Raw genomic sequence first — 25,131 nt, 5'->3', positions numbered from 1 at the left:
CCTCTCTTTGGCATCTATGTTTCTTACTTGTAAAGAATGATAGTGTTTTATAGTAGTATAAATACATAATTTTGCTTAAAAATAATGTTGGAAGTAACAATTTCTATTGTTTGGGTTCTCCCAACATGCTTCAATGGTGGAGGGAAGCACTCCATTGCACCGAACTACATTCAGAACTTAGGATTGTGTTGTTCAATATAAACTCTATTAACACTTCCGTCTTTACTAGAATTAGACAACCCCCAATAGACACACCCATCGAGGAATCCATTTTCACATTGTAAGAAAGTGATCAATTATGAACAACTCTAGAATTCATGGATTCCTCAAATCATCATTGAATTATAGCTGACCCAGAAACATTATCTTCTTTGCTACAAAACTGTGTAGATGAAAATGACTTGGAAGAAGGTAGGCAAATCCATACCCAAATTATTAGAAACAACTTTGAGCAATATCTTTTCCTATCTAACCAACTCATAAGCATGTATGCCAAATGCTCGAGCCCATTAGATGCTAGGTTGGATTTCAATAGAATGAATAATTCAAACCTAATTTCATGGAGTTCCATGTTTAGGGCATATGCCATGCATGGGTGTTGTGAAGAAGTACTTAAACTATTTAAGGAAATGCAATTATATCAGCATACAACATCTATATTGTATACAACATTTATATCACCAGTGACATTTACTGTAGTTTACCAGAGACAAATCTAATTATGTGGAACAAGAAATGAATGTAAATTTCTGATCAGCAATAGGAGCAGTTTTTTGTATGTGCCTACCTCTTTTTTAATTTCAATTAGAAGATCTTTTACTTTGTGGCATAGCCAGTGCAAAGAATCCAGGCCCTTCAATAGCAGAATCAATATTCATATAACATAAGGTTTTGCCCCCAGGTTTAGGTGAAAAAAACAAAGCTGATCCATCTATAAAATTGATGGAAGATTAGACAGCAAATTTTCTTCAACATGTAGATTGCATAAGAAAGTTGAAGCTACCGATAGACATTTATAGAAATTAACAAAAAACATTAGAGAATTAGCAAGTTAAAAAAAAAGGGGGGGGAGAGAATTAGAAACGTCATAATAATAAAGATAGTTTATAAACAAAGGATATTTTTAAAAAATGCAAAAATATTGTTTATTAAATATTTCTAAAAAATGACTTCTATTGAAAAAGCTATCATAAAATAGAAATTCATTTGGGTTGACAACTTTTCCTTCAAAATTAATTTTTTTGGGAGCGAAGCTCCCACATAAAGCCTATCAGCTTAATTAATAATAAATAATAATGAAGTGTATGATATCGAGACCATTGGGGAACACCTGGCTGGCTTAAAAGATTGTTTATCCGTCTAAGAAGACGGAAATGCAACGCCAGACGAACAATCGTATCGAAATTTAACATCTTGTATGGGTTTTGGTAGTATTTTCAAACGGTGAAATATCCAAAACAATTTTCTTTTCAATGTTTTTGCTCTTCACACATCGACGAAGACCTTGATGTGCCCTGCTTTCCATCGAAGGCCCTTCAAAACTAAGAAATCACATGGTCTAAGACCCTGTAAAACAGATCATCAGATGGCCAATCTTTGTCAGCCTGTACCTGTTCTCCTTTTATTTTGCTTTATTGCTTCTTTAATTTTATTCACACACTCAGGAAGTGTAAGCTTTAACTTCCCTCCTATGACAGATACAGAAAGAGTACACAATCAAGGAGGGATGCCGCAGCTTACCAATAATGAAGCATCGGGAAGGCTAGATGGTAGCTATGGCTAGGCATTTTATAATAAATCTATTCACCTATGGGGCAGATCCTCTCGGGCTCTGGCTAATTTTTTTACCCATTTTCAATTCGTTATTAACCTGAACAACAATATTTACGGCAATCATGGAGACGGGCTTGCGTTCTTCTTGGCAGCTTTCGAGTTGGAACAACCAGAGAACCCTTCTGGTAGAGGTTTCGACTTATTCAATGTGGAAACCTATAATGGATCTCCGTATCCCATGGTTGCCGTGGAGTTTGACATTTGCAACAACGAAACGGATCCCGATGACAATCATGTGGGGATTGATATCAATAGTATTTTCTCAAAGTTGACTGTTTCTCTTAACAACCGTAGACTATTCAATACCTCTTGCTACCCGTATCTCTTCAATGGTAAACCATGGGATGCCTGGGTGGATTATGACGGTGTAGAAAAGAGTTTGCGTGTCTTTCTCTCTTGTAATCCAAACAACACCAATGTTTCTTATAAACCCAAAAGCCCTCTGTTTAACTATACAATAGATCTGCGCGACTGTCTACCAGAAAACATTAAGGTTGGCTTGTCGACCTCCACAGGAAATTTCACGAAGACACACACTGTGAGAGTTTGGAGTTTTTTCTTCTAACCATTCGTGGGAAGTCCGAGCTGCTGTGAATGGAACTACAAATCACGATAAAAGAAGATTTCTTGTCCAAGTTTTTTTTGATATGTGTGTTGTTCGTTGTTGTTGTCTTATGTGGCGATACAATAGTTAGGTGGCTGCAGTATTTCAGAAAAAGCAAAAGAGGAGGCGAGGCGAGGGAAGAGAGCGATCCAGAGCAAAATTTCATGTTTTAAATCTGTGTTTGGAAAAAACCAAAAACATAATTAGTTTTGTTTTATAATTTATATTGGTTTTCTTTCCTCTCATTTCTTAGTATATATGCAAAAGCTTTACCTAGTTCAATTATGCAAGAGGTTCCTAAGCAGGTTTCGAATATGAGATACACACACTTTCTATGACAACACATGATCTTACAAAATTGCCACATGACCAAATGCTGAAAATTCAGCTATAACAACATATAGTTGTCACAACGATGCTTTCCCAAAAGCTATTGTTGATTTATTAGCATTACAAATGATAAAAAAATTCACATGCTACTATGCTATTATAAAGATTGAAATAAGACTTTTACATTAAGAAGATAATTAAGATTAATTTTAAAGAGAGAGGGGGGAGAGGGAAGTTGAAGAGAGATAGAGAAATATATATATATGTCGATGATATAAACGGATGGAGAAAGAGGGAGAGCGAAATAAATAGATAGATAAAAAAAATATTATGAGGCAAAGGGAAAAAATATTTAAGTAATATGTAGAAGTAGGTAAGTAAAATATATTTATGAAAACTATCAAATATGTAATAAATAGAACTATAATAATATAGTATAGTAAAATAAAGATAAATCCTAACAATTAAAATAGAAAATAAACAAATTATAGAAAAATAATATTTTCATATTAAAATATTCTACTTATTTGTAATATGAATTTTTTATTTTAAATAATTATTGATTACTCAATGTATATTTTCATTATTACTTTTTTTATCAAAAAATATGCTACTAAATTCAATTATAACTAATTTATTTTTTATTAATTAAATTTCACAATTCATAGTAGTTTGTAAAGTATTAAGTTTATTATATTTTACAAAATTGTGTTACCAATCTCTACAATTCTTCTGACATATTTGTATAATAGAGATTGTGTTTGTGGAGACTTTTATAGATTATAATCTCATTTTTCTCTAGTGTAAATAATAGAGAAATAGATATGGCAATGGAACAAAAGAAGTCGAGGAATGAAGAATCATGGATCTATAAGAGTATGGACCATGCGATAGCACTTCTTATAATCTAAACTAAATCAAACAATATAATTTTTTTTTATTTCATCTCATTTTTGTTTGGTAAGGAATATATTTCTTAAACTTTTTAAATATAAAATTGCTATTGTCAATTTAATATTCTTGTTGAAAATAATTAAATATTAAAAGCAAGTAATTAGTTTCCATCCATCGATAGTTTTTTCACTATGTTGATTATAATTTTTTAAAATTTAATTTATAAATTTTAATTCTAGAATGTGTTAGAAGTATCAAGTACAAAGTCTAAATTGAGTTGGTATAAAATTTTGACTACGCTAAAATCTATGTGCAAAAATGAATTGGATTAAAGTATCAAGATTTCAAGGTGTAGATTTGAAAACTCCACATGGAAGTAAATTGTGTAGAAAGAAGTACTCAAGGATTATAGCTTTCTTGATATCTACTACATGTGTACAAAACTTGTACTTTTGATATACAAAGATATAGTAGTTTACTTGCCATTGTTGATTTAATAGTCTTGTTGAAAAAAATTAAATATTAAAAGAAAGTAATGATTTGTTTTTATATAATCATCTTTCTTACTTAAAGATTTAACCCACGTAAAGATAAATAAACTAAAAATGAAAAAAGGTTATAAATAATATTAATAAAAATAAAATTATTTATCAATTTTTACATTGAAAAATATTTTTAAATATTGAATTGAAACAAACAAATCAAAAAAATGGAAGATTTTCATTTGACACCATTACTATCATATGAAATTATAACATTGAAATTTTAATACCTTACAACCTTAAATTCAAAATCTCCATTAAAAACCTTGAATTACTAATAATAGTAGGAAAATTGTTATATAGTTCCACTATTCAATCATTATGCTTTAAAGAGATTAGAATAAAAGTCTATAGTCGGTAAGTCTTTTATAAAATATTAAGGTGGATAAATTTAGTAGGTAACCTTCAAAATGAGGAAGAACTAGATTTTAAGTTTCTATTCATGATAACTAAGCATGTAGTTATAATAAGTTGAATTCATAAAAAATATATATCTCGAGTCTTTTTCAAACCATTAGTTTCTATTATACTTAACTATATTTTAACTTGTATAAATCTTTTATTTAAATTGAGAATTTATTAAACATATTTATATGGTTGATATTGTGTGTGTGTGTGTGTGTGTGTGTGTGTGTGTGCGCGCGTGCGCACTGTACAATATGGGTAGTGCTTCCTTCAAATTGACTCCTATAAGATCCAATATAAATGAACCAAATAAATAAACAAAAAATACTTTTAATAATTTTAGAACATAAAATTTCACATTTAAACATTAGTCACATGAAAAATGAAAATAAAATAAAAATAATTACATTTGATTAGCTGAAATTAAGACTAAATGATTGAATGGTATATTGCCTACAAAAAATACAATAATAAAGACTAAACTAAATTAATTTTTTTTGTTTATGTTGACATAAATATATATCATTTGATTTAATATTTTCTACCATATTCTCCACATTTATGTGTTTCTAGGTTGGGGGTTGATGGTATCAGCACATCAATACTACTTTTGATTTTCCCTCTTATTTTGTAAGTTGAAAAATGTTTTCATGGATAGATTTTATTGGTAGTTGAGCTAATTTTATTTCTAGTCTAACTTGAAATCCATTTCTTGCAAGCCATTTTTTCCACTAAAGTTGACATTCATCATTGGATGACTTATATCACAGTCAAAGTTTTGTCTACAATAGATCAACAAGAATCAGTTCACTTAATTATTGGTCGGTATAATTGCTAAACTAAAGCCAATGTATCTTTTATTTTAGAAACTTCACAAAATTTACTTGTGAATAAAAATTCAAAACTACACTTGAGAGTACTCAATGAATCTTTTTGAATTGAGTTCTCAAAGTTTTGTTTTAGATTTCATGAGAGCATTGCTCAAAGAAAAAAATTGCAAAGCTTCTTGTTCCTAAAGTGAAAAATAAAATAAATAGTATTCAGCTCTCATAAAAATAATGCTCTAACCTCACATGGCCATGTATTTTATTCCTATGTCTAAATTTATGCTCTATCATGAATAATATACCTGGTTGATTTTTGGTTCTTTGGATTTCCAAATGATACTTTTCCAGGGAGTATTTCCTTCTTTCTTTCCTTTTTATTGTTTGATGATAACCACTTTGAAACGAATAGGAGATCGATAATCAGGCACAATTAGTTGCTAAAAATCACAATGTTGATGATAGCTGAAAATAAAATCAACATTTTCAATCTCTAATACATAATGAAAGGGATAAATGTAGGTCACTCAAAGGTCCTATCTGACCACATGAAGAGGGGCTTTGATGTGCTTGTAATTTGTTCATATCAAGTTAGAAACTATAAAATGTATTAGGTTAATGATGGGTTTAATCTAAAGATTTATGGATTATCACAAAAAAAACTAATAAGTATGTTTCAAACATTTTAACTTTTATTTTTGTAAGGGCTTGAAAACCTAGTACTGTATAAATTGCTCCCTCATACCTCTATATAAAAAGATAATTTCTTAGATTCATAGAGATGGAAGCAATAAAAGATTTAGGCCTATAGAATGAAATTGTAGGAAAGCACATGAAAAGTTACTTTCCATGAAAAATTTTGACACAAAAATTGTTCAATTTTTTTCTATATTGTTTGGAATATTTCTATTGCTCATACAAAGAATAACAAGATGTTCCATTCACCACTTAGATGGTACAAAAGACCATTGGCATGAATCCATTTTAGCAATGTAATATTTAAAAACAATGGTTGTAGATCGCCTCTTACAATGGTATATCCAGTGAAATTAAAGCTAGATATTTCAATAATCTCACATATTCCATTGTAATGCCATTTTCTAAACCCAAAAAAGAGATGCTTTGGAGACCATCTAGACTCTAAGCACAAATTTCACAATTCCTTGATGAGTTCAAGATTTTGGTAGCAAAGAAAAAGTGTCATGTCCCCTTTTCAAATAATTAAAAAATAATAATCTTTGCTAAGGCAGGCCAGGCCCAAGAAAGTGAAGTTTCGAAAAAAGGGGGTTAATCTTTGGAAACCGTTGGACTAATAAATGAAAATTATTATTAAAATAAGTTTCATTAACCTCTCTTGGACGTGAGTTATAGTTATGCCCTCTTTTAAGGGGTTTGGAGGCATTTTGGGCTCATTCCAGAACTTGATTTTTGCTCATTCTTTGTTATTCTTCAGAGGCTACCAAACCTGTGGAGAAGGAGACCCAAGAACGGGAGTTTGCAAGTTTCCAGGGAGACCCAAGAATGGGAGTTTGCAGGTTTCTAGGAAGGCTAAGGATGGGAGTTTGAAGCCATTCCATGTGCATGCTCATACAGAGTTTGCCTTTGTGCTGAACAGTGCAGATTTGTGAGTTTTGGGGTGTGTTTTTGTATGAGTTTGGTGTTTACAGTTGAGTATTTCATATCAGTTTGGGTTGCTGCTGTATATCAGAATTTTAAATGTTAAAATAGAGCTGAATATATATATTGGGACATGATTAAACTTCTGAGATAGATTATTGGTGTTTTTGTGGTGTTTTCGGGCATATTTTGTGCTATTTTGGGAGCCCGATGAGCATAGTTTTGGTCCTACATTTTCGAGCTGTTGTGTAAAGGCTATACGGATCTAGAAACATCAATTTGTAGGCTGTTATGCTGCTGAAAGTTCTGTAAAAATTTCCATTTTCAGATTTATTAATAATTTGTGAAGATGTGAAGCTTTTAGCACTATTTTCAGCATACCCAATTTGGGGTTTCTTGAGGAATTTGGTGGATCTTTGGGATCTTAGTTGTTTGATCTTAAAGATCTGATTAAAGGTTGGAAATATCATCTAAAATCAGAAAAGGGACATTTCAGTGGTATTAGAGCCATGATCTTGCCAGCCTGAGGGTTTGTAGAAGTTGCAGGTCAGTTTTGACAACTACCCAGATCTTGCATGTCAGTTTTGACAACTACCCAGATTTTGCATGTCATAATTTATGGTTGCATGTTTCTTCTAATCAACTGCATGTTAAAATTTATGGTTACATTCTACTTCTAATCATTTGCATGTTAGTTCTTGGTGAATTTGGTGGTTGTAGAAGTTTGCATGTCAATTTTGACAACTACCCAGATCTTGCATGTCAGTTTTGACAACTACCCATATCTTGCATGTCATAATTTGGTGGTTGCATGTTGCTTCTAATCAGTTGCATGTCCAAATCTATGGTTGCATGCTACTTCTAATCATTTGCATGTTAGTTCTTGTGGTTTGAAGAAGTTATATCCTATTGGGGTTACACTCTACTTTATCCAGAATGGACAGGTATAGTACAGAGTCTCAGAGGAAACGATCTTCGACAATTGATAACCAGAGTCAAAACAGTAGAAAGGATGGTTATTTAGACATTCGAGATAAACTTATGAAAATAAGCCATGACATGTCTGAACAGTTGGTTGAGCACCACCGTATAATGAATGACATGTTATCTGACCCAGCTAAGGTGGATAAGTTGACTAGATTTCTATTTGGCATATTTTCTCACAGGACAGATGACACAATTCCCAAGAAGTTGCATGAGGAGTTTGAGAAACTAGCTGATAGCCAGGTAGAGGTCTCAGATTCTACTCTGCCACAGGAGGTGGTGGGAAAGGATATTACATAGATTGATAGTAACGGTCAACTTGATACTCAAATTGAGACAATTGTTTACAGGTTGTCAAAGGGTGATGCCACAGGTATTCAGGATGGTATAGTTACAACAGGCAGTGACTACAGTGTAGTGGGTTCAAATGATGACTATGAGGATGTTGTTGTGCAGGATGGTGAGATACCTGGTAGAGATGAGCAAACATTGAGCATTCATGACTTTGCTGAGAAAGAGTACCACGCACAGTTAGATGCTTCATCACATGAGGTTGAGGCAGGTAGTACTTCACATGATTTATCCTGCTAGCTGAAGGTGAGTAAAGATAGTATTTTGACTTCATTATCTCATCATGATAGGTATGTGGAGTTAGTTGGTATTGGTCATATTACTCAAGTGAGGATTTTGCTTGAGTTACCAGCTGATTCTAGTTTACAGATATGGACTCAAGATTGTTATATTAGCATTTAGGATTCAGTTGACAGGAGATCTTTAACACTTTTTGGTAGCAGTGTTTGTTTGGGTGCTATCATGGATTTGATTAGCAGATTGCACGGTGTTGTCTTTTCTTGTGCTAGCAGCTTGTCCAATGTTGGTATTAGTTTTTATACACTGATGTTGGGCTTTGCTCATATATCTAGTCGACCATACTTGCTAGAATGTGTTGATGATATTTCATATTTGGCAGTGTGTATAGATGAGTCCAAGGATCATATTGGCATTGATGACATCCAGGAGGATGCAGTGGGCAATTTTGAAGACTTAGTTTCCTTGGGTATAGAGGAGTTGGATAGCAATGCTAATGTTTTTGATACTCCGTATGTTGATATGAGTTTTAGATTTGATTCACAGGATATGGATGGTAATACTCTAGAGACTAGTAACTTTGAGGATACTCCTTTAGACAGTGCATCAGAGGAGGTTTGTAGGAAACAGTCAAGCCAGTGCCATCATTTGTCTAATCAGTTGAGAGTTAGTGACCAAGACATTGCTATCACTTGCCAGCATTTTGATGCTGCTCGTCAGTTGTTAGCAGTTTATGGATGGGGTTCTCCTACTAGTGATGAGCAGGGAGGCAGTTATCTTTCCTTGACAGAGTTCCACTCTTTATGGGAGGCTATCCAGATTCTGAGACAGGATTATATGCAGTTGGTAGCCGACAGAGATTATCTTATGAAGTGGGGTAGTACAGCATATGATGCATTGTTGGCCAAGGAAGATGAGGTGAGTGAGCTTACTGAGCAGCTTGTGGTGACTTCTGAGATTCTTGAGAGTACACAATTGGCTTTCAAAGAGTCACAATTTCATTTGGCTAAGGTGACCATGGAGTTAGAACGACTATAGTCTTTACCTGATTCTATACAGTCACAAGCTGTGGTGTTTGGTGATCCGAGGATGTCCATGACCGAGATTGTTAGAGACAGTGGAGATGGGGATGCATCCATCCTTGATACTAACATTGGCATATCAGGTTCATTCCCACTAGAGTCAGGTTCAATTGAGTTGGGTGCTGTAGCAGATTTTTGTGGTGTGCCTGACATGGTGGTGACCTCTAGTACTAATGGCACGAAGACTAGAGATGTTGTATCAAAGACCATGTGTGATGTTGGTGAGCTAATAGTTGGCATGGTTCCTACTAGTAATACTACTCCCTTCGCAATGTCTTCAGAGGTAGTAGTCAGTTCCAACTTGGTTAATGATCGATTGCAGTTAGTTACATCTGGATTGCAGTTTGAGCCACTGACTGAGATTGGTGCATTCTATCGGCATTACACTGTGAGGTATGCTCATCTATCTACCTTTGATGACCATGTTGATGAGATGATGATACAGAGATGTACTTTGGTTCCTAGTGCTTATCATCAGTTATGGGATAGTTTGATGCCTCGGGATGAGAGTTGTGATGGGCATGACATGGTGATAGGTCCTGCAATTGACAAGTTGATAATACATGATTTAGAGCAGGAGTTTTGGAGTGATGCTTTAGCAGGTGTTGTTATTGATTCTACTCACTTGGCTATGACATCTCTTGACTTAGCTGGTGATCAGTCACAATGGGTTGTATCACTTCTTCATGGTGAGCTGTTAACTGAGGTTGGTTTTTTTTATCAACATTATATTGCAGGGTATGTACATCAGTTAGCATTTGATCCTTGTGCTGAGGAGTTGATGGAAGACAAATTTGGTTTGGATTCTATTTCTTACTCTTTATCTTGTAATGTCTTTTCACCATCAGCAGTGTATGGGAGTTATGGTTATGAGATAGTGGCCGATGATTTGCAGAGTTGTGTTGACTGCAGGAGTTGTACAGTGTGTGGATTCTCCATACTTGGTACAGTTTCATTCAAGAGGGTTCACCATTGTTGCAGAGTTGGATTGTACATTCCATATAGGCCAGTGGGATGCGTTGATGGTATTTACTGTGTTGGTAGTTTGATTTGTCCACTTTACTTGGGTTCTGATGTTCTAAGAGTTTGTGCCTCATGGGTTTTTGATTGTGGTAGTGGTGATTTCAGAGTTTGGTTGAGCTATAATTGTCAATTTGATTATGGATTCCTCTTGGTCATATTGCAGAGGATATTACAGGAGCCTGTGTTAATTGGTAGTAGTATAGTTCATGACTACATTTGGGATCCAGGTGGATTGATTGGTTTATTGTTCAGCCATTGCTTGAGGACAAGAAATGATTGGGAGGGGAGGACTTGTCATGTCCCCTTTTCAAATAATTAAAAAAGAAAATCTTTGCTAAGGTAGGCAGGCCCAAGAAAGTGAAGTTTCGGAAAAAGGGGGTTAATCTTTGGAAACCGTTGGACTAATAAAAAAAAATTATTATTAAAATAAGTTTCATTAACCTCTCTTGGACATGAGTTACAGTTATGCCCTCTTTTAAGGGGTTTGGAGGCATTTTGGGCTCATTCCAGAACTTGATTTTTGCTCATTCTTTGTTATTCTTCAGAGGCTGCCAAACCTGTGGAAAAGGAGACCCAAGAACGGGAGTTTGCAAGTTTCCAGAGAGACCCAAGAATGAGAGTTTGCAGGTTTCTAGGAAGGCTAAGGATGGGAGTTTGAAGCCATTCCATGTGCATGCTCATACAGAGTTTTCCTTTGTGCTGAACAGTGCAGATTTGTGAGTTTTCGGGTGTGTTTTTGTATGAGTTTGGTGTTTACAGTTGAGTATTTCATATTAGTTTGGGTTGCTGCTGTATATCAAAATTTTAAATGTTAAAATAGAGCTGAATATATATATTGGGAAGTGATTAAACTTCTGAGATAGATTATTGGTGTTTTTGTGGTGTTTCCGGGCATATTTTGTGCTATTTCGGGAGCCCGATGAGCATAGTTTTGGTCCTACATTTTCGAGCTGTTGTGTAAAGGCTATACGGATCTGGAAATGTCAATTTGTAGGCTGTTATACTGCTGAAAGTTCTGTAAAAATTTCCATTTTCAGATTTATTAATAATTTGTGAAGTTGTGAAGCTTTTAGCACTATTTTTAGCATACCCGATTTGGGGTTTCTTGAGGAATTTAGTGGATCTTTGGGATCTTAGTTGTTTGATCTTAAAGATCTGATTAAAGGTTGGAAATATCATCTAAAATCAGAAAAGGGACATTTTAGTGGTATCAGATCCATGATCTTGCCAGCCTGAGGGTTTGTAGAAGTTTGCAGAATGGACAGGTATAGTATAGAGTCTCAGAGGGAACGATCTTGGACAATTGATAGCCAGAGTCAAAATAGTAGAAAGGATGGTTATTTAGACATTCGAGATAAACTTATGAAAATAAGCCATGACATGTCTAAACAGTTGGTTGAGCACCACCGTATAATGAATGACATGTTATCTGACCTAGCTAAGGTGGATAAGTTGACTGGATTTCTATTTGGCAGATTTTCTCACAGGATAGATGACACAATTCCCAAGAACTTGCATGAGGAGTTTGAAAAACTAGCTGATAGCCAGGTCGAGGTATCAGATTCTACTCTACCACAAGAGGTGGTGGGAAAGGATATTAGACAGATTGATAGTAACGGTCAACTTGATACTCAAATTGAGACAATTGTTTACAGGTTTTCAAAGGGTGATGCCACAGGTATTCAGGATGGTATAGTTACAACAGGTAGTGACTACAGTGTAGTGGGTTCAGATGATGATTATGAGGATGTTGTTGTGCAGGATGGTGAGATACTTGGTAGAGATGAGCAAACATTGAGCATTCATGACTTTGTTGAGAAAGAGTACCAGGCACAGTTAGATGCTTCATCACATGAGGTTGAGGCAGGTAGTACTTCAAATGATTTATCCCGCCAGCTGAAGGTGAGTAAAGATAGTATTTTGACTTCATTATCTCATCATGATAGGTATGTGGAGTTAGTTGGTATTGGTCATATTACTCAAGTGAGGATTTTTCTTGAGTTACCAGCTGATTCTAGTTTACAGATATGGACTCAAGATTGTTATATTGGCATTTGGGATTCAGTTGAGAGGAGATCTTTAACACTTTTTGGTAGCAGTGTTTGTTTGGGTGCTATCATGGATTTGATTAGTAGATTGCACGGTGTTGTCTTTTCTTGTGCTAGCAGCTTGTCCAATGTTGGTATTAGTTTTTATACACCGATGTTGGGCTTTGTTCATATATCCAGTCGACCATACTTGCTAGAATGTGTTGATGATATTTCATATTTGGCAGTGTGTATAGATGAGTCCCAGGATCATATTGGCATTGATGACATCCAGGAGGATGCAGTGGGCAATTTTGAAGACTTAGTTTCCTTGGGTATGGAGGAGCTGGACAGCAATGCTAATGTTTTTGATACTCTGTATGTTGATATAAGTTTTAGATTTGATTCAAAGGATATGGATGGTAATACTCTAGAGACTAGTAACTTTGAGGATACTCCTTTAGACAGTGCATCATAGGAGGTTTGTAGGAGACAGTCAAGCCAGTGCCATCATGTGTCTAATTAGTTGAGAGTTAGTGACCAAGACATTGCTATCACTTGCCAGCATTTTGATGCTGCTCGTCAGTTGTTAGCAGTTTATGGATGGGGTTCTCCTACTAGTGATGAGCAGGGAGGCAGTTATCTTTCCTTGACAGAGTTGCACTCTTTATGGGAGGCTATCCAGATTCTGAGACAGGATTATATGCAGTTGGTAGCTGATAGAGATTATCTTATGAAGTGGGGCAGTACAACATATGATGCATTGTTGGCCAAGGAAGATGAGGTGAGTGAGCTTATTGAGCAGCTTGTGGTGACTTCTGAGATTCTTGAGAGTACACAGTTGGCTTTCAAGGAGTCACAGTTTCATTTGGCTAAGGTGACCATGGAGTTAGAGTGACTACAATCTTCACCTGATTCTATACAGTCACAAGCAGTGGTGTTTGGTGATCCGAGGATGTCCATGGCCGAGATTGTTAGAGACAGTGGAGATGGGGATGCATCCATTCTTGATACTAACATTGGAATATCAGGTTCATTCCCACTAGAGTTAGGTTTAGTTGAGTTGGGTGTTGTAGCAGATTGTTGTATGCCTGACATGGTGGTGGCCTCTAGTATTGATGGCACAGAGACTAGAGATTTATCAAAGATCATGTGTGATGTTGGTGAGTCGGCAGTTGGCATGGTTCCTACTAGTAACACTACTCCCTTGGTGATATCTTTAGAGGTAGTAGTTAGTTCCAACATGGTTAATGATCAATTGCAGTTAGTTTCATCTGGATTACAGTCTGAGCCACTAACTGAGATTGGTGCATTCTATCGGCATTACACTGTGAGGTATGCTCATCAATTTACCTTTGATGACCATGTTGATGAGATAATGATACAGAGATGTACTTTGGTTCCTAGTGCTTATCATCATTTATGGGACAATTTGATGCCTCAAGATGAGAGTTGTGATGGGCATGACATGGCGATAGGTTCTACAGTTGACAGCTTGATAATACATGACTTAGAGCAGGAGTTTCAGAGTGATGCTTTAGCGGGTGTTGTTATTGATTCTACTCCTTTGGCTATGACATCTCCTGACTTAGCTGGTGATTAGTCACAGTGGGTTGTATCACTTGTTCATGGTGAGTTGTTGACTAAGGTTGGTTTTTTTTATCAACATTATATTGCATTTGATCCTTGTGTTGAGGAGTTGATGGCAGGAAGATTTGGTTTGGGTTCAAATTCTTGCTATTTATCTTGTGATGGCTTTTCACCATCAGGGGTGCATGGTAGTTATGGTTATGAGATAGTGGCCGGTGATTTGCAAAGTTGTGTTGACTGCAGGATTTGTACAGTGTGTGGATTCTCCATACTTGGTACAGTTTTATTTGAGAGCATTCACCATTGTTGCAGAGTTGGATTGTGCATTCCGTATAGGCCAGTGGGATGCGTTGATGGTATTTACTGTGTTGGTAGTTTGATTTGTCCACTTTGCTTGGGTTCTAATGTTCTAAGAGTTTGTGCCTCATGGGTTTTTGATTGTGGTAGTGGTGATTTCAGAGTTTGGTTGAGCTATAATTGTCAGTTTGATTATGGATTCCTCTTGGTCATATTGCAGAGGATATTGCAAGAGCCTGTGTTAATTGGTAGTAGTATAGTTCATGACTACATTTGGGATCCAGGTGGATTGATTGGTTTATTGTTCAACCATTGCTTGAGGACAAGCAATGTTTGGGAGGGGAGGACTTGTCATGTCCCCTTTTCAAATAATTAAAAAATAATAATCTTTGCTAAGGCAGGCCAGGCCCAAGAAAGTGAAGTTTTGGAAAAAGGGGGTTAATCTTTGGAAACCGTTGGACTAATAAATGAAAATTATTATTAAAATATATTTCATTAACCTCTCTTGAACGTGAGTTACATTTATGCCCTCTTTTAAGGGGGTTTGGAGGCATTTTGGGTACATTCCAGAACTTGATTTTTGCTCATTCTTTGTTATTCTTCAGAGGCTGCCAAACCTGTGGAGAAGGAGACCCAAGAACGGGAGTTTGCAGGTTTCCAGGGAGACTCAAGAACGGGATTTTGCAGGTTTCCAGGAAGGCTAAGGACGGGAGTTTGAAGCCATTCCATGTGCATGCTCATACAGAGTTTGCCTTTGTGCTGAACAGTGCAGATTTGTGGGTTTTCGGGTGTGTTTTTTGTATGAGTTTGGTGTTTACAGTTGAGTATTTCATATCATTTTGGGTTGCTGCTGTATATCAGACTTTTAAATGTTAAAATAGAGCTGAATATATATATTGGGATGTGATTAAACTTCTGAGATAGATTATTAGTGTTTTTGTGGTGTTTTCGGGCATATTTTGTGCTATTTTGGGAGCCTGATGAGCATAGTTTTGGTCCTACATTTTTGAGCTGTTGTGTAAAGGCTATACGGATCTGGAAATGTCAATTTGTAGGCTGTTATGCTGCTGAAATTTCTGTAAAAATTTTCATTTTCAGATTTATTAATAAATTGTGAAGTTGTGAAGCTTTTAGCACTATTTTCAGCATACCCAATTTGGGGTTTCTTGAGGAATTTGGTGGATCTTTGTGATATCAGTTGTTTGATCTTAAAGATCTGATTAAAGGTTGGAAATATCATACAAAATCAGAAAAAGGGACATTTCAAAAAACTTTACCAGATTTCTTTGAAACACTTGATAAGTTTCATTTGATTTCCAAATCTTGCTGCACTTGCCTGAATTTTGATATTCATCCCTTAGAATTGCTTGCCCAATATTTGAATTTGGATGATCATGATCCATTGAGATAATACCCTTGGGTTTGTAATGTATTTTGACCAGTGATGTTGGAGAGGTTAATATGAGAATTGAGATTTAAATCTTTCGAGAAACTAATCGCAGTCTCTTTATCAAGGAAGAATTCCCTTTCCTAAAAGGTCATTAAAAAAGAGACAAGTGAATGCCTGAAAGGAATAAAATCCCAAGCCTAAAATATGTATTTGCACCCATAACCTGTGCATGTGAATTCACGAATACTAATAGCATACTATGCTTAATTATCATCTTTTCAAACTATCATTTTGTGAATGATCAAAATAATGTTTGATTTTATTTCATTCAACTTGAGAAATTTTGATCATGTTACCTCCATAAACCATGTCTAAATAGAAACATCTAACTTTCACTTGATTTCTGTTGAGGGACTCTACTCACTTGCTAAATCCATTTGCTCCAGTTGCAATCTCAAATTGCCATGTGGCTTCTTGCCTTTGCCTAAATGACACTTAGCCATCTATGCAAAAAGCACGTAGTTGCATTGAAGATCTCCACATGTTAGTGTAGACTCCACATAGGGTCATGTGGCTTCTTGTAGAGTCTAAAAAATCAGCAACTTATTTAAGGTATAGAATTAAAAAATACAATTAATCTTGTTTATTATATCAGGAGATTACTTTTGGATAGTTTGGTTTTTCTATGTTTTCTTGAAGGCTCAACTAGAAATAAATTATGAATTCAAATAATTTTATTGAATGTCATTAGTACAAGTTTTGTTTAAAAGAACTTCAGATTGACTAAAAACCAAGGAAACGTGTTTGGTAAAATAGGCATTATCAATTTCATTTGTCTAAAATATAAAATATAACATCACTATTTTCAGCTAAAATCTTAGCAATTTTATTTAGTTTTAATCATAAATAAATATATCGCATTAGATGATTTTATTTTAGTGATATATATTCATATTACATACTTTGGTTATGTCATATTTCTTTTTATAAAGTTGATTAATAAATTAAAATATATATATACATTGATTACATCAACAACAACATTTTAAAAAAAAAATGAATATCAAATTTTACTTTCAATTGATTTTAATACTTGTTAATATTAACTATATTTTAAACTTTTCTATACATATCAATTTTAATAGTATCGATAACTATTTTTATTTTCATTTTATTATTTATTAATTTAATAAACTTACATTTTTATTACTAATTTTAAATTAATAGTTAAATATTTAATTAACCTTTTTAATATTAATATTTGAACTTTTAATTTTCCATGTAATTTAATTTTTATTTTAAAGATATTTTGATCGATGAAAAATTTAATTTATAATTATTTCTAATTTATTTTTAAATATACTTCAATTATTAATATTCTAGAATAGTTAACTTGGTCTTCACAAATTGAAAACCCTCTCACATTTCACATTTTGTTTCAAGTTCACAATAAAATGTACAACTTGATATTACCCAAACCCCACCACACTAACTTGCTCCCCTTGTTTTCTAGGGAATAATAGATCATAATATTACTAACACTAAGGGCCCATATGGCAAGTGGAATACGACTAGAATAGGCATTTGTCTATTCTAAAATCATCAAATTCTCTATTTGGGTGTGGCAAGTAGGAATAAGGAATAGGCATATGATTGGAATACGTATTCCATTTTGTGCCAAAAGAGGGGGTATTTCAAGTCCACCCAAAGAGGTGGAATTGGAATACTTATTCTTATTCCACATTTTTATTTGCTAAAAATTACAAAATTTTAGGTCCATCCATGAAGCTCGCTCATCTTTTGGGCGCTCAAACACATTCTTTCATGCCGATAGCCAAAGGTAGGGTTTTCGTCTAGTTTTATTGTTCTTTGTTCTGCAGATTTTTGTTCATTTTGGTGCTATTTTTTGTTTGTTTGAAAGTGGTGGATTTAAAATAGTCATAGAAGGTGGATTTGAAATAGTTGTAGATAATGAAAGAGGAGAATCCCATTGGCAGTACACACAGATCTTCAGCAGTCATGATTTGGGGCAGTCCATGCTAGTGCTGCCCCATTAAGAAAGTCATCAAAGTCATGTTGATTACCACAAAATTTATAGTGGCAATTCCCAACTTGGTGGCAACCCAAGGAGTCCAGTAGATTTTCATATCATGTATGACAAAATTAGGTGAAAATATTTTCAATAACGCTTTAAAGGGCTTCTCACAAAGACAAAGTGCTTGGAAGAGCAGCGGTATTAAGTCTATCCTTCCCATCTCTGATAAACCTGTCATGCATTCAATGCCTATGGGTGACAATGGAATCTCCATGGACTCAATTCCAAGCATCCACAAAATCTAGCTTTTATTCCATGCAATGTTGAGAGGAGTGGAGACAAAGGAAATTCAGAGGCCATATGTGAGGAGGCTCTTGGCGAGCTCTAAGAAGGGAGTTATATAGCTGTGTGCAAGCCAAGGGAACATTACTACATGAAGCTAGTGATGATCCACCATTGTCTACAATTGTAGCTTATTTGCAGTAACTAGTGATCAGTTTCCAACCATCATATATGAGACACAATATTTCTATATACCAAAGATAGGTTATACATATTCCCTATCAAATTCTCAGTGAACCAAAAAAAGAATAGGAATACGTATTCCATTTTTGTATTCTTAGAATAACAAAACCTGAATAGGTATTCCTATTCCTGTATTCCTATTCTTCTTGCCAAATAGGCCCTAAGAGAAAACAAACTGATGAGGCATTAAAATACTATACGTAAAAATGGATGTCTATGATATCCGGCATTTGTGGACCATGCCTATTTGCCTCGTAAAAGACTGAACTCGCATAACATCACAACAAGAAACCCTTGAGAGTTTCAACGTATTCGATGTTTTTCATTCATAATGGCCAAAGGCATTCCACGACGAATTTCGTAGTGGATGATATCAAAAATATTTCTCTTCCACGCTCTACATATCTCAACGAAGACCTCGATGGAACTTGCGTGTTGTCGAGGTTTCATCATGACTAACAATTTCCTAGGCCTTATCGGTGACAAAACTATCATCAATTCTGAATGTTTCCGAATGTATCTAGAAAATTTGAATCAATAGTTTCAGCATTTTATATTTTTGCTCTTTTATTTTATATTTTCAGTTTCAAATTCTTTGGGCCTGTTATAGTGGTATTAGAGTAGGTTAATCAATGGGGAGAAGAGTGCTTTTAATGGATTTTGGATGACCATACCCTATTTGTTGTGAATAAAATAGGAGGTTGGAGGCAATGGAGGTTGGAGGATTTTTATCATCTCTAGCTAGCTTCTTGCTTAGAGATGATTATTGCATGGGAAGCACCTATTTCCGTCCTTGTAAAGTTGGGGCTTGGAAAATTCATCCCTAAAGATAAGAGGGGACTTGATGGATTTGTGTCCCTGAATAAAAGAGGGGGCTTGGCTACGTGATTGTCCTTCTATTGAGTGAGGGGGGCAGGATTTCAAAAATGGCATTAGAGACACTCAAAGAAGATGTCGAGTGTTGGAGGAAAGATGCCCATATATTAGTGGTGATTGGTTCTACGACACTTGAGGAGGCGTTAGACACACTCGGAGGAGATGTGGACTTTTGGAGGAAAGGCATCTCATGTGCAGCATAGAGGAGGCATCAGGCACACTCCATGGAGACGTGAGATTGTGGAGGAATTATGTCTCGTTGTGTAAAGGAGGTGGAAAAAATGTTATTGTGAGGTCAACTTTAGGATTTATAGTTTGAAGTTGGGATATTGGGATAGGAGGGCAACTTCAGGACTAGGATTTGTAATCTGAAGTTGCAGAGAGGGAGACTACTTTCAAAGATTGGTGAGGGAGCTCAACTTCAAGATTAGGATTTGCAATCTAAAGTTGTAGACTACTTTCAAAGATTGGTGAAGGAGCTTCATCAAAGTTTCCATAGGAATAATATTGGTGAAGGCTTTTCACTTTTATTGGATTAATGTAATAAAGGGGGAATGTTGGACTTATTACATTAATTAGATTATGTTAGTTTATAATAAGCAAGAATGTTAGATTGTTGAATTAATGTAATAAGGGGGGAATGTTAGATTTATTACATTAATTAGGTTAGTTTCTATGTTTAGATTAGATAAATAAAATTAGTTCAATATATAGTTGTGGGAAGTTATTCCCGTAAGTAGTAGATGTAAGGGAAAATAATTGTTGTAAAGGAAAAGAAGACTATATAAAGATGCTCTGGCATCAATGTAAATATTCATATCATTCCAATATAATATTCAGTATCATTTCAATATCATCAATTCTGAATGTTTCTGAATGTATCTAGAAAATCTGAATCAATAGTTTCAGCATTTTATATTTTTGTTCTTTCATTTTAAATTTCAGTTTCACATTCTTTGAAATTGTTACAAAAAAACAATAATCAAATTTAACGCAACACGAAGAGACCTATGTTTTCGTTGGTATGTCAAAATGGAATCACTCGACGGACTGCAAGAAATGCTTAACTTCTAAGTATTTTCTACAAAATGCCGAATCAAAGTCAGTAAGTAATCTAAAGACAATAAAGTAACAAGGCATTTAATGTTTTATAAAAACAATTCGACTTATATGATATCCACCATCTTCTGCACCATGCCCATCTGCCGTCAAAAAAAAATTATCCCCCATTTTAATCAAAAAACAAGGACTCCAGCTCCAATCTTGTTTTCTAGGAAATACCGTATCACTAGCGCTTGCACCAAGTTAGGGTGCAAGTGTATAGCCGATAGGTATGGGGATAATTTAGTATATTATTTAATATGCAAATCTTTGTTTTAAGGGTGAAATATTTGGATAAGAAATGGATACATGAAATATATCAAAACAAAAAATAGGTGTGTGAATGATGTCAATGCTCACCTAAAACCCCACAACAAAACCTTAACCCTAATCTTCTCCTTGACTGTGAGAGAACTTTCTTTTTTTAATTCAGTTGTCTCTGAAAGTATTGCTCAAGAAAACTGGAGAATTTCACCCATATTTGAGTCAAAACATTGCTCCTTTTTTTCCATAGAGCTCTCTGCATTTTGTGTTTCATTGGACACATTTGACATTGTTTTCATAATCTTCATAAGGACATGTTTTATATTAAACAATTTTAATCTAATGTAGAAATTTTAATGTATATCTAATTTAATTTTTAGTAATTTTGCTAGATAAGAATAATGAAAAAAAAATTGCTCACCACTAAACTAAAGACACTGCAATTTAAATATATTGTAGATATATATAAACACTTTATAACTTATTAATAATTTCAAAAGCTTGATTTCTTCAAATTTCCACTAAATCAAATAAATTTATATTTCAATATTTGAAATCCTAGAATTCAAAATAAACTTTAAATATATAAAATTCTCTTTGTAAGAATTCAAAATAATCTTAAAATTTAAATAATAAGAATAATAAAATTACCAAATTAGAAAAGTATCACTCAAACTTACCTACATCCTGAACATGTTATGTAAACGTGTGACGAAAAAATTGCCCTAACAGCGGCTCTTTAAGCAAAGTCTTTTTTAAGATCTATGTGTTTTAAGTTAAAATTTATTTCACATTTATAGTAGCGGAGATTGTTATGAATTATTCATAGCTTATACACCCAAGTCATCACTATGAAAATGTATTTTTTACTTTTCTATACTTTGTAAGCAATATGAGCAGCTGCGTTACCTACTAGTATGGTGTAGGAACTCTTGATGAAAATTTCTTCTAATTTCCTGCGGTGAGATTGTTTAATATTCTGGGTCGTTGTGATTTGGTGTAATAAATTTATGTATTTAATATAATATCAATTGCCACATCTTCGCTGTAATTTTAAATCTTAAGGGGCAACTCTATCAGATTTGGGGGATTTCATTTGTGATCTACAGCTTTAATAAGGCAACAATTGTGTCATATATTAAATTAGTACAAGTGCACCCAGGTGTCACGAGCATTGTCAGCCATAAACATAAAAAGTTTCCGTTTTCGAACAGCTGCGTGAAGAAATTCCGGTGGGCTATCGCCCAGGTGAAAGCCTATCGGCTAATAATATTAGGAAAAACAAACTGACGAAGCAGTAAAATATTATACGAAAAATTGGACAAATATGATATCCGGCATTTTGTGGACCATGCCTATTTGCCTTGAAAAAAACTGAACTCGCCGAAAGTCACAACAAGAACCCCCGAGAGTTTCAACGTATTCGATGTGTTTCTTTCGTAATGCCCAAAGGCATTCCACGACAAATTCCGTAGTGGATGACATCGAAAATATTTCTCTTGCACGTTCTTCATGATATGTCAACGTCAACGAAGACCTCGATGCGTTTCGTCGAAGTTTCATCTTGACTAGCAATTTCCCAGGTCTTATCAGTCACAAAACAATAATCTGGCCTATCTGTTCGTTGGTAGGCCAAAATGGAATCATCCGACCAACTGCAAGAAATGCTTAACTTCTATGTGTTTTCTAGGAAATGCCGAATCATAAAATCAGTTAGTTATCTAGAGAGAACAAACTAACGAGGCATTTAACGTTTTGTAGAAACAACTTGACTTATATGTTATCCACCGTCTTGTGCACCAGGCCCGCCTGCCTTCATAAAGACTGAAATGGAATATCAAACGAGAAGCCCATGTATTTCACAATTAGTTTGTACTTCGTTAGAATATGTCAACGTTAACGAAGACCTCGATGAAACCTGCGTGTCGTCGAAGTTTCATCTTGACTAGCAATTTCCTAGGGCTTATCCGTCACAAAACAATAACGAACTTTAACGCAACACGGAGAGGCCTATGTGTTCGTTGGTATGTCAAAATCGAATCATCCGACCAACTGCGAGAAATGTTTAACTTCTATGTATATTCTAGGAAATGCCGAATCATAAAATCAGTAAGCTATCTAGAGAGAACAAACTAACGAGGCATTTAACGTTTTGTGAAAACAACTCGACTTATATGCTATCCACCATCTTTTGCACCATGCCCGACTGCCTTCAAAAAGTCTGAAATGGAATATCAAACGAGAAGGCCTATGTGTTCGTTCGTATCTCGAAATAAACGGCCGAACAATTGCAATATATCTAAATCGTATCGAAGGCATCGACCAGAGCTTCTACCCGTGAAAGGCACCACAGAATATAATTGCTAACAAATTACCGTCAGAGACCCTCTAAATCACTTATTCGGATGGCTAAGCTCAGTCATCCTACACGGGCCTTCCTTTTCTTATCCTATGTTGCTTTTTTCCTATTATCATCGCATGCAGGAAAAGTTACTTTTAGCTTCCCTCCTATAAAAGGTATAGAAAGAAAAAATGATGCCACATATAAAGAGAGCAATCAAGGAGCCCTGCAGCTTACACGAAATGAAGCATCAGGAAACCTTCAGAACAGTTCCGGCTGGGGGTATTATAATGACAGTATTCTGCTATGGAATAGGTCTACTGGGGCTCTGGCCAATTTTTCAACTTACTTTCAATTCAATATTGATCTGAACAATGAAACATACGATAATCATGGAGATGGACTTGCGCTCTTCATGGCACCATTCGAATTGGAACCACCAGAGGATGCTTATGGCGGATTTCTTGGCTTGTTTAATGAGGAAAGCTTTAAACGATCATCTTATCAGATGGTTGCTGTGGAGTTTGATACATACAAGGACGATTGGGATCCTGACGACAATCATGTTGGGATCGACGTCAATAGCATTTTCTCAAAGTTCATTTTTCCGCTCAATACATCCAGTCTATTCAATCGCTCTACACACCAAATCTCACAAGCGCGACATGGGATGCCTGGGTGGATTATGACGATGTGGAAAAGGTTCTGCACTTCTTTCTCTGCTATAATTCTTCTAAACCCAAAAGCCCTCTATTTAACTACTCAATAGATCTGCGCAACTGTTTACCAGAGTACATCAAGATTGGCTTCTCGGCTGCCGCTGGAAACTACACAGAGACGCACACCGTAAAAGTTTGGAATTTTACTTCTGAATATTCGTGGGAAGTCGGACCTCCTGGTAAAGTATTTCGAGATGACAATAAAAACAGGTTTTCTGTGAAAGTTTGTTGTATATGTGTGTTCTTCGTTGCTGTGGTCCTATGTGGCTTCATAGTAGTTCGCTGCTGGCGGTATTTCAGAGAAAGGAAAATTGGAGGTAAGGCGAGGGAAGCAAGCGATCCAGAGCTGGACAAATGATGTTCTCATGGCCCCTTGTTAGAAAAAGTCAGCATCCACATCATGAATTTGTTACAACTGAACTCATTTTGGGCGTGCAGTTTGACTGCATTTAACTCCCCATCTCACTTATTTTTCCTATGAAATTGCATTCAGTTAGATTATTTGTCACACTAGAGTAGACCTTTCATCCACATAAATTGAGGCTCTTAAGATTACATGCAGTTTTGTCGTATTTTACCTTCTCTGCATGTGAAATCAGTTGAGCTTTTCTTGACCTTTCATCCACATAAATTGAGGCTCTTAAGATTACTTGCAGTTTTGTCATATTTTACCTTCTCTGCATGTGAAATCAGTTGAGCTTTTCTTGGTTCTAGAAAATGTAAACTTTTCTATATAGAGAGAGGTAATTGTAATGCAAAAATCAATAAAAGTTATTTTCTCTTCCATTATGTTTTGTGCTGCTGTTCTCTTCTCTTAAGTTTATTTCAGTTTTTATCATGGTATCAGAGCATATCTGATTTCTGGGCAGTGGCTTTTTTTTTGGAAGAAATCTCTAATCATCTTCTTTGTTGCAGGCTAAAAATTGATTGAACAACACTAAATCTGTTCTCTACACAAGTTTGGTGAGAATTTCATGTTCTTGTTAACTCTGAGGTGCTGAAAGTTTTTTTTTTTTTTTTTCAAAATGAAGATAAGTTGATTAATGGATTCTCTTGCTACTCCTCTACCCTCAATTAGATTGAATGGAAAGAACTACTATTATTGGGTTTCACAAATTGAAATGTCTCTAACTCTACAAAACTATTATGATATTGCTAATGGTAGTGGGTAGAGACCAGCAGGTTCTAGAAAAGAATGTGATGATTGGGATAGGAGAGACAAGAAGGCAGCAGCTTTGAT

At 35.0% G+C, this 25,131-nt stretch overlaps 2 protein-coding genes across 2 annotated transcripts; both read left to right on the top strand.

The window, feature by feature from the left end:
• The first annotated feature begins 1,726 nt into the window (after window positions 1–1,726).
• On the top strand, window positions 1,727–22,132 carry LOC149558967 (basic agglutinin-like). Its single transcript, XM_089831171.1, has 3 exons — window positions 1,727–1,769; window positions 1,926–2,326; window positions 22,046–22,132. Exons 1-3 carry the CDS (start codon window positions 1,727–1,729, stop codon window positions 22,130–22,132), a joined length of 531 nt encoding a protein of 176 aa, XP_089687297.1.
• Window positions 22,133–23,236: 1,104 nt separating this feature from the next.
• Window positions 23,237–24,249, top strand: LOC149558966 (seed lectin-like). The gene is made up of 2 exons (XM_089831168.1): window positions 23,237–23,737; window positions 23,797–24,249. Exons 1-2 carry the CDS (start codon window positions 23,237–23,239, stop codon window positions 24,247–24,249), a joined length of 954 nt encoding a protein of 317 aa, XP_089687294.1.
• The last annotated feature ends 882 nt before the right edge of the window (window positions 24,250–25,131 follow it).

The sequence above is a fragment of the Cupressus sempervirens genome, chromosome 5, assembly GCF_028749045.1.
Source record: "Cupressus sempervirens isolate cs-2001-9-10 chromosome 5, ASM2874904v1, whole genome shotgun sequence".
NCBI classification, from domain to species: domain Eukaryota; kingdom Viridiplantae; phylum Streptophyta; class Pinopsida; order Cupressales; family Cupressaceae; genus Cupressus; species Cupressus sempervirens.
Note: the sequence above shows the minus strand (reverse complement) of the source record. Positions and strands in the feature narration are given on the sequence as shown.

Excerpts from the sequence above, each read along its gene's own strand:
- LOC149558967 (XM_089831171.1), top strand. The coding sequence starts at position 1,727 with ATGCCGCAGCTTACCAATAATGAAGCATCGGGAAGGCTAGATG. Across the intron at positions 1,770-1,925 it reads AGCATCGGGAAGGCTAGATG|CTTTCGAGTTGGAACAACCA; the intron begins GTAGCTATGGCT and ends TCTTCTTGGCAG. Across the intron at positions 2,327-22,045 it reads GTCTACCAGAAAACATTAAG|CTGCGTGAAGAAATTCCGGT; the intron begins GTTGGCTTGTCG and ends GTTTTCGAACAG.
- LOC149558966 (XM_089831168.1), top strand. The coding sequence starts at position 23,237 with ATGGCTAAGCTCAGTCATCCTACACGGGCCTTCCTTTTCTTATCCTAT. Across the intron at positions 23,738-23,796 it reads GGGATCCTGACGACAATCAT|TCTATTCAATCGCTCTACAC; the intron begins GTTGGGATCGAC and ends CAATACATCCAG.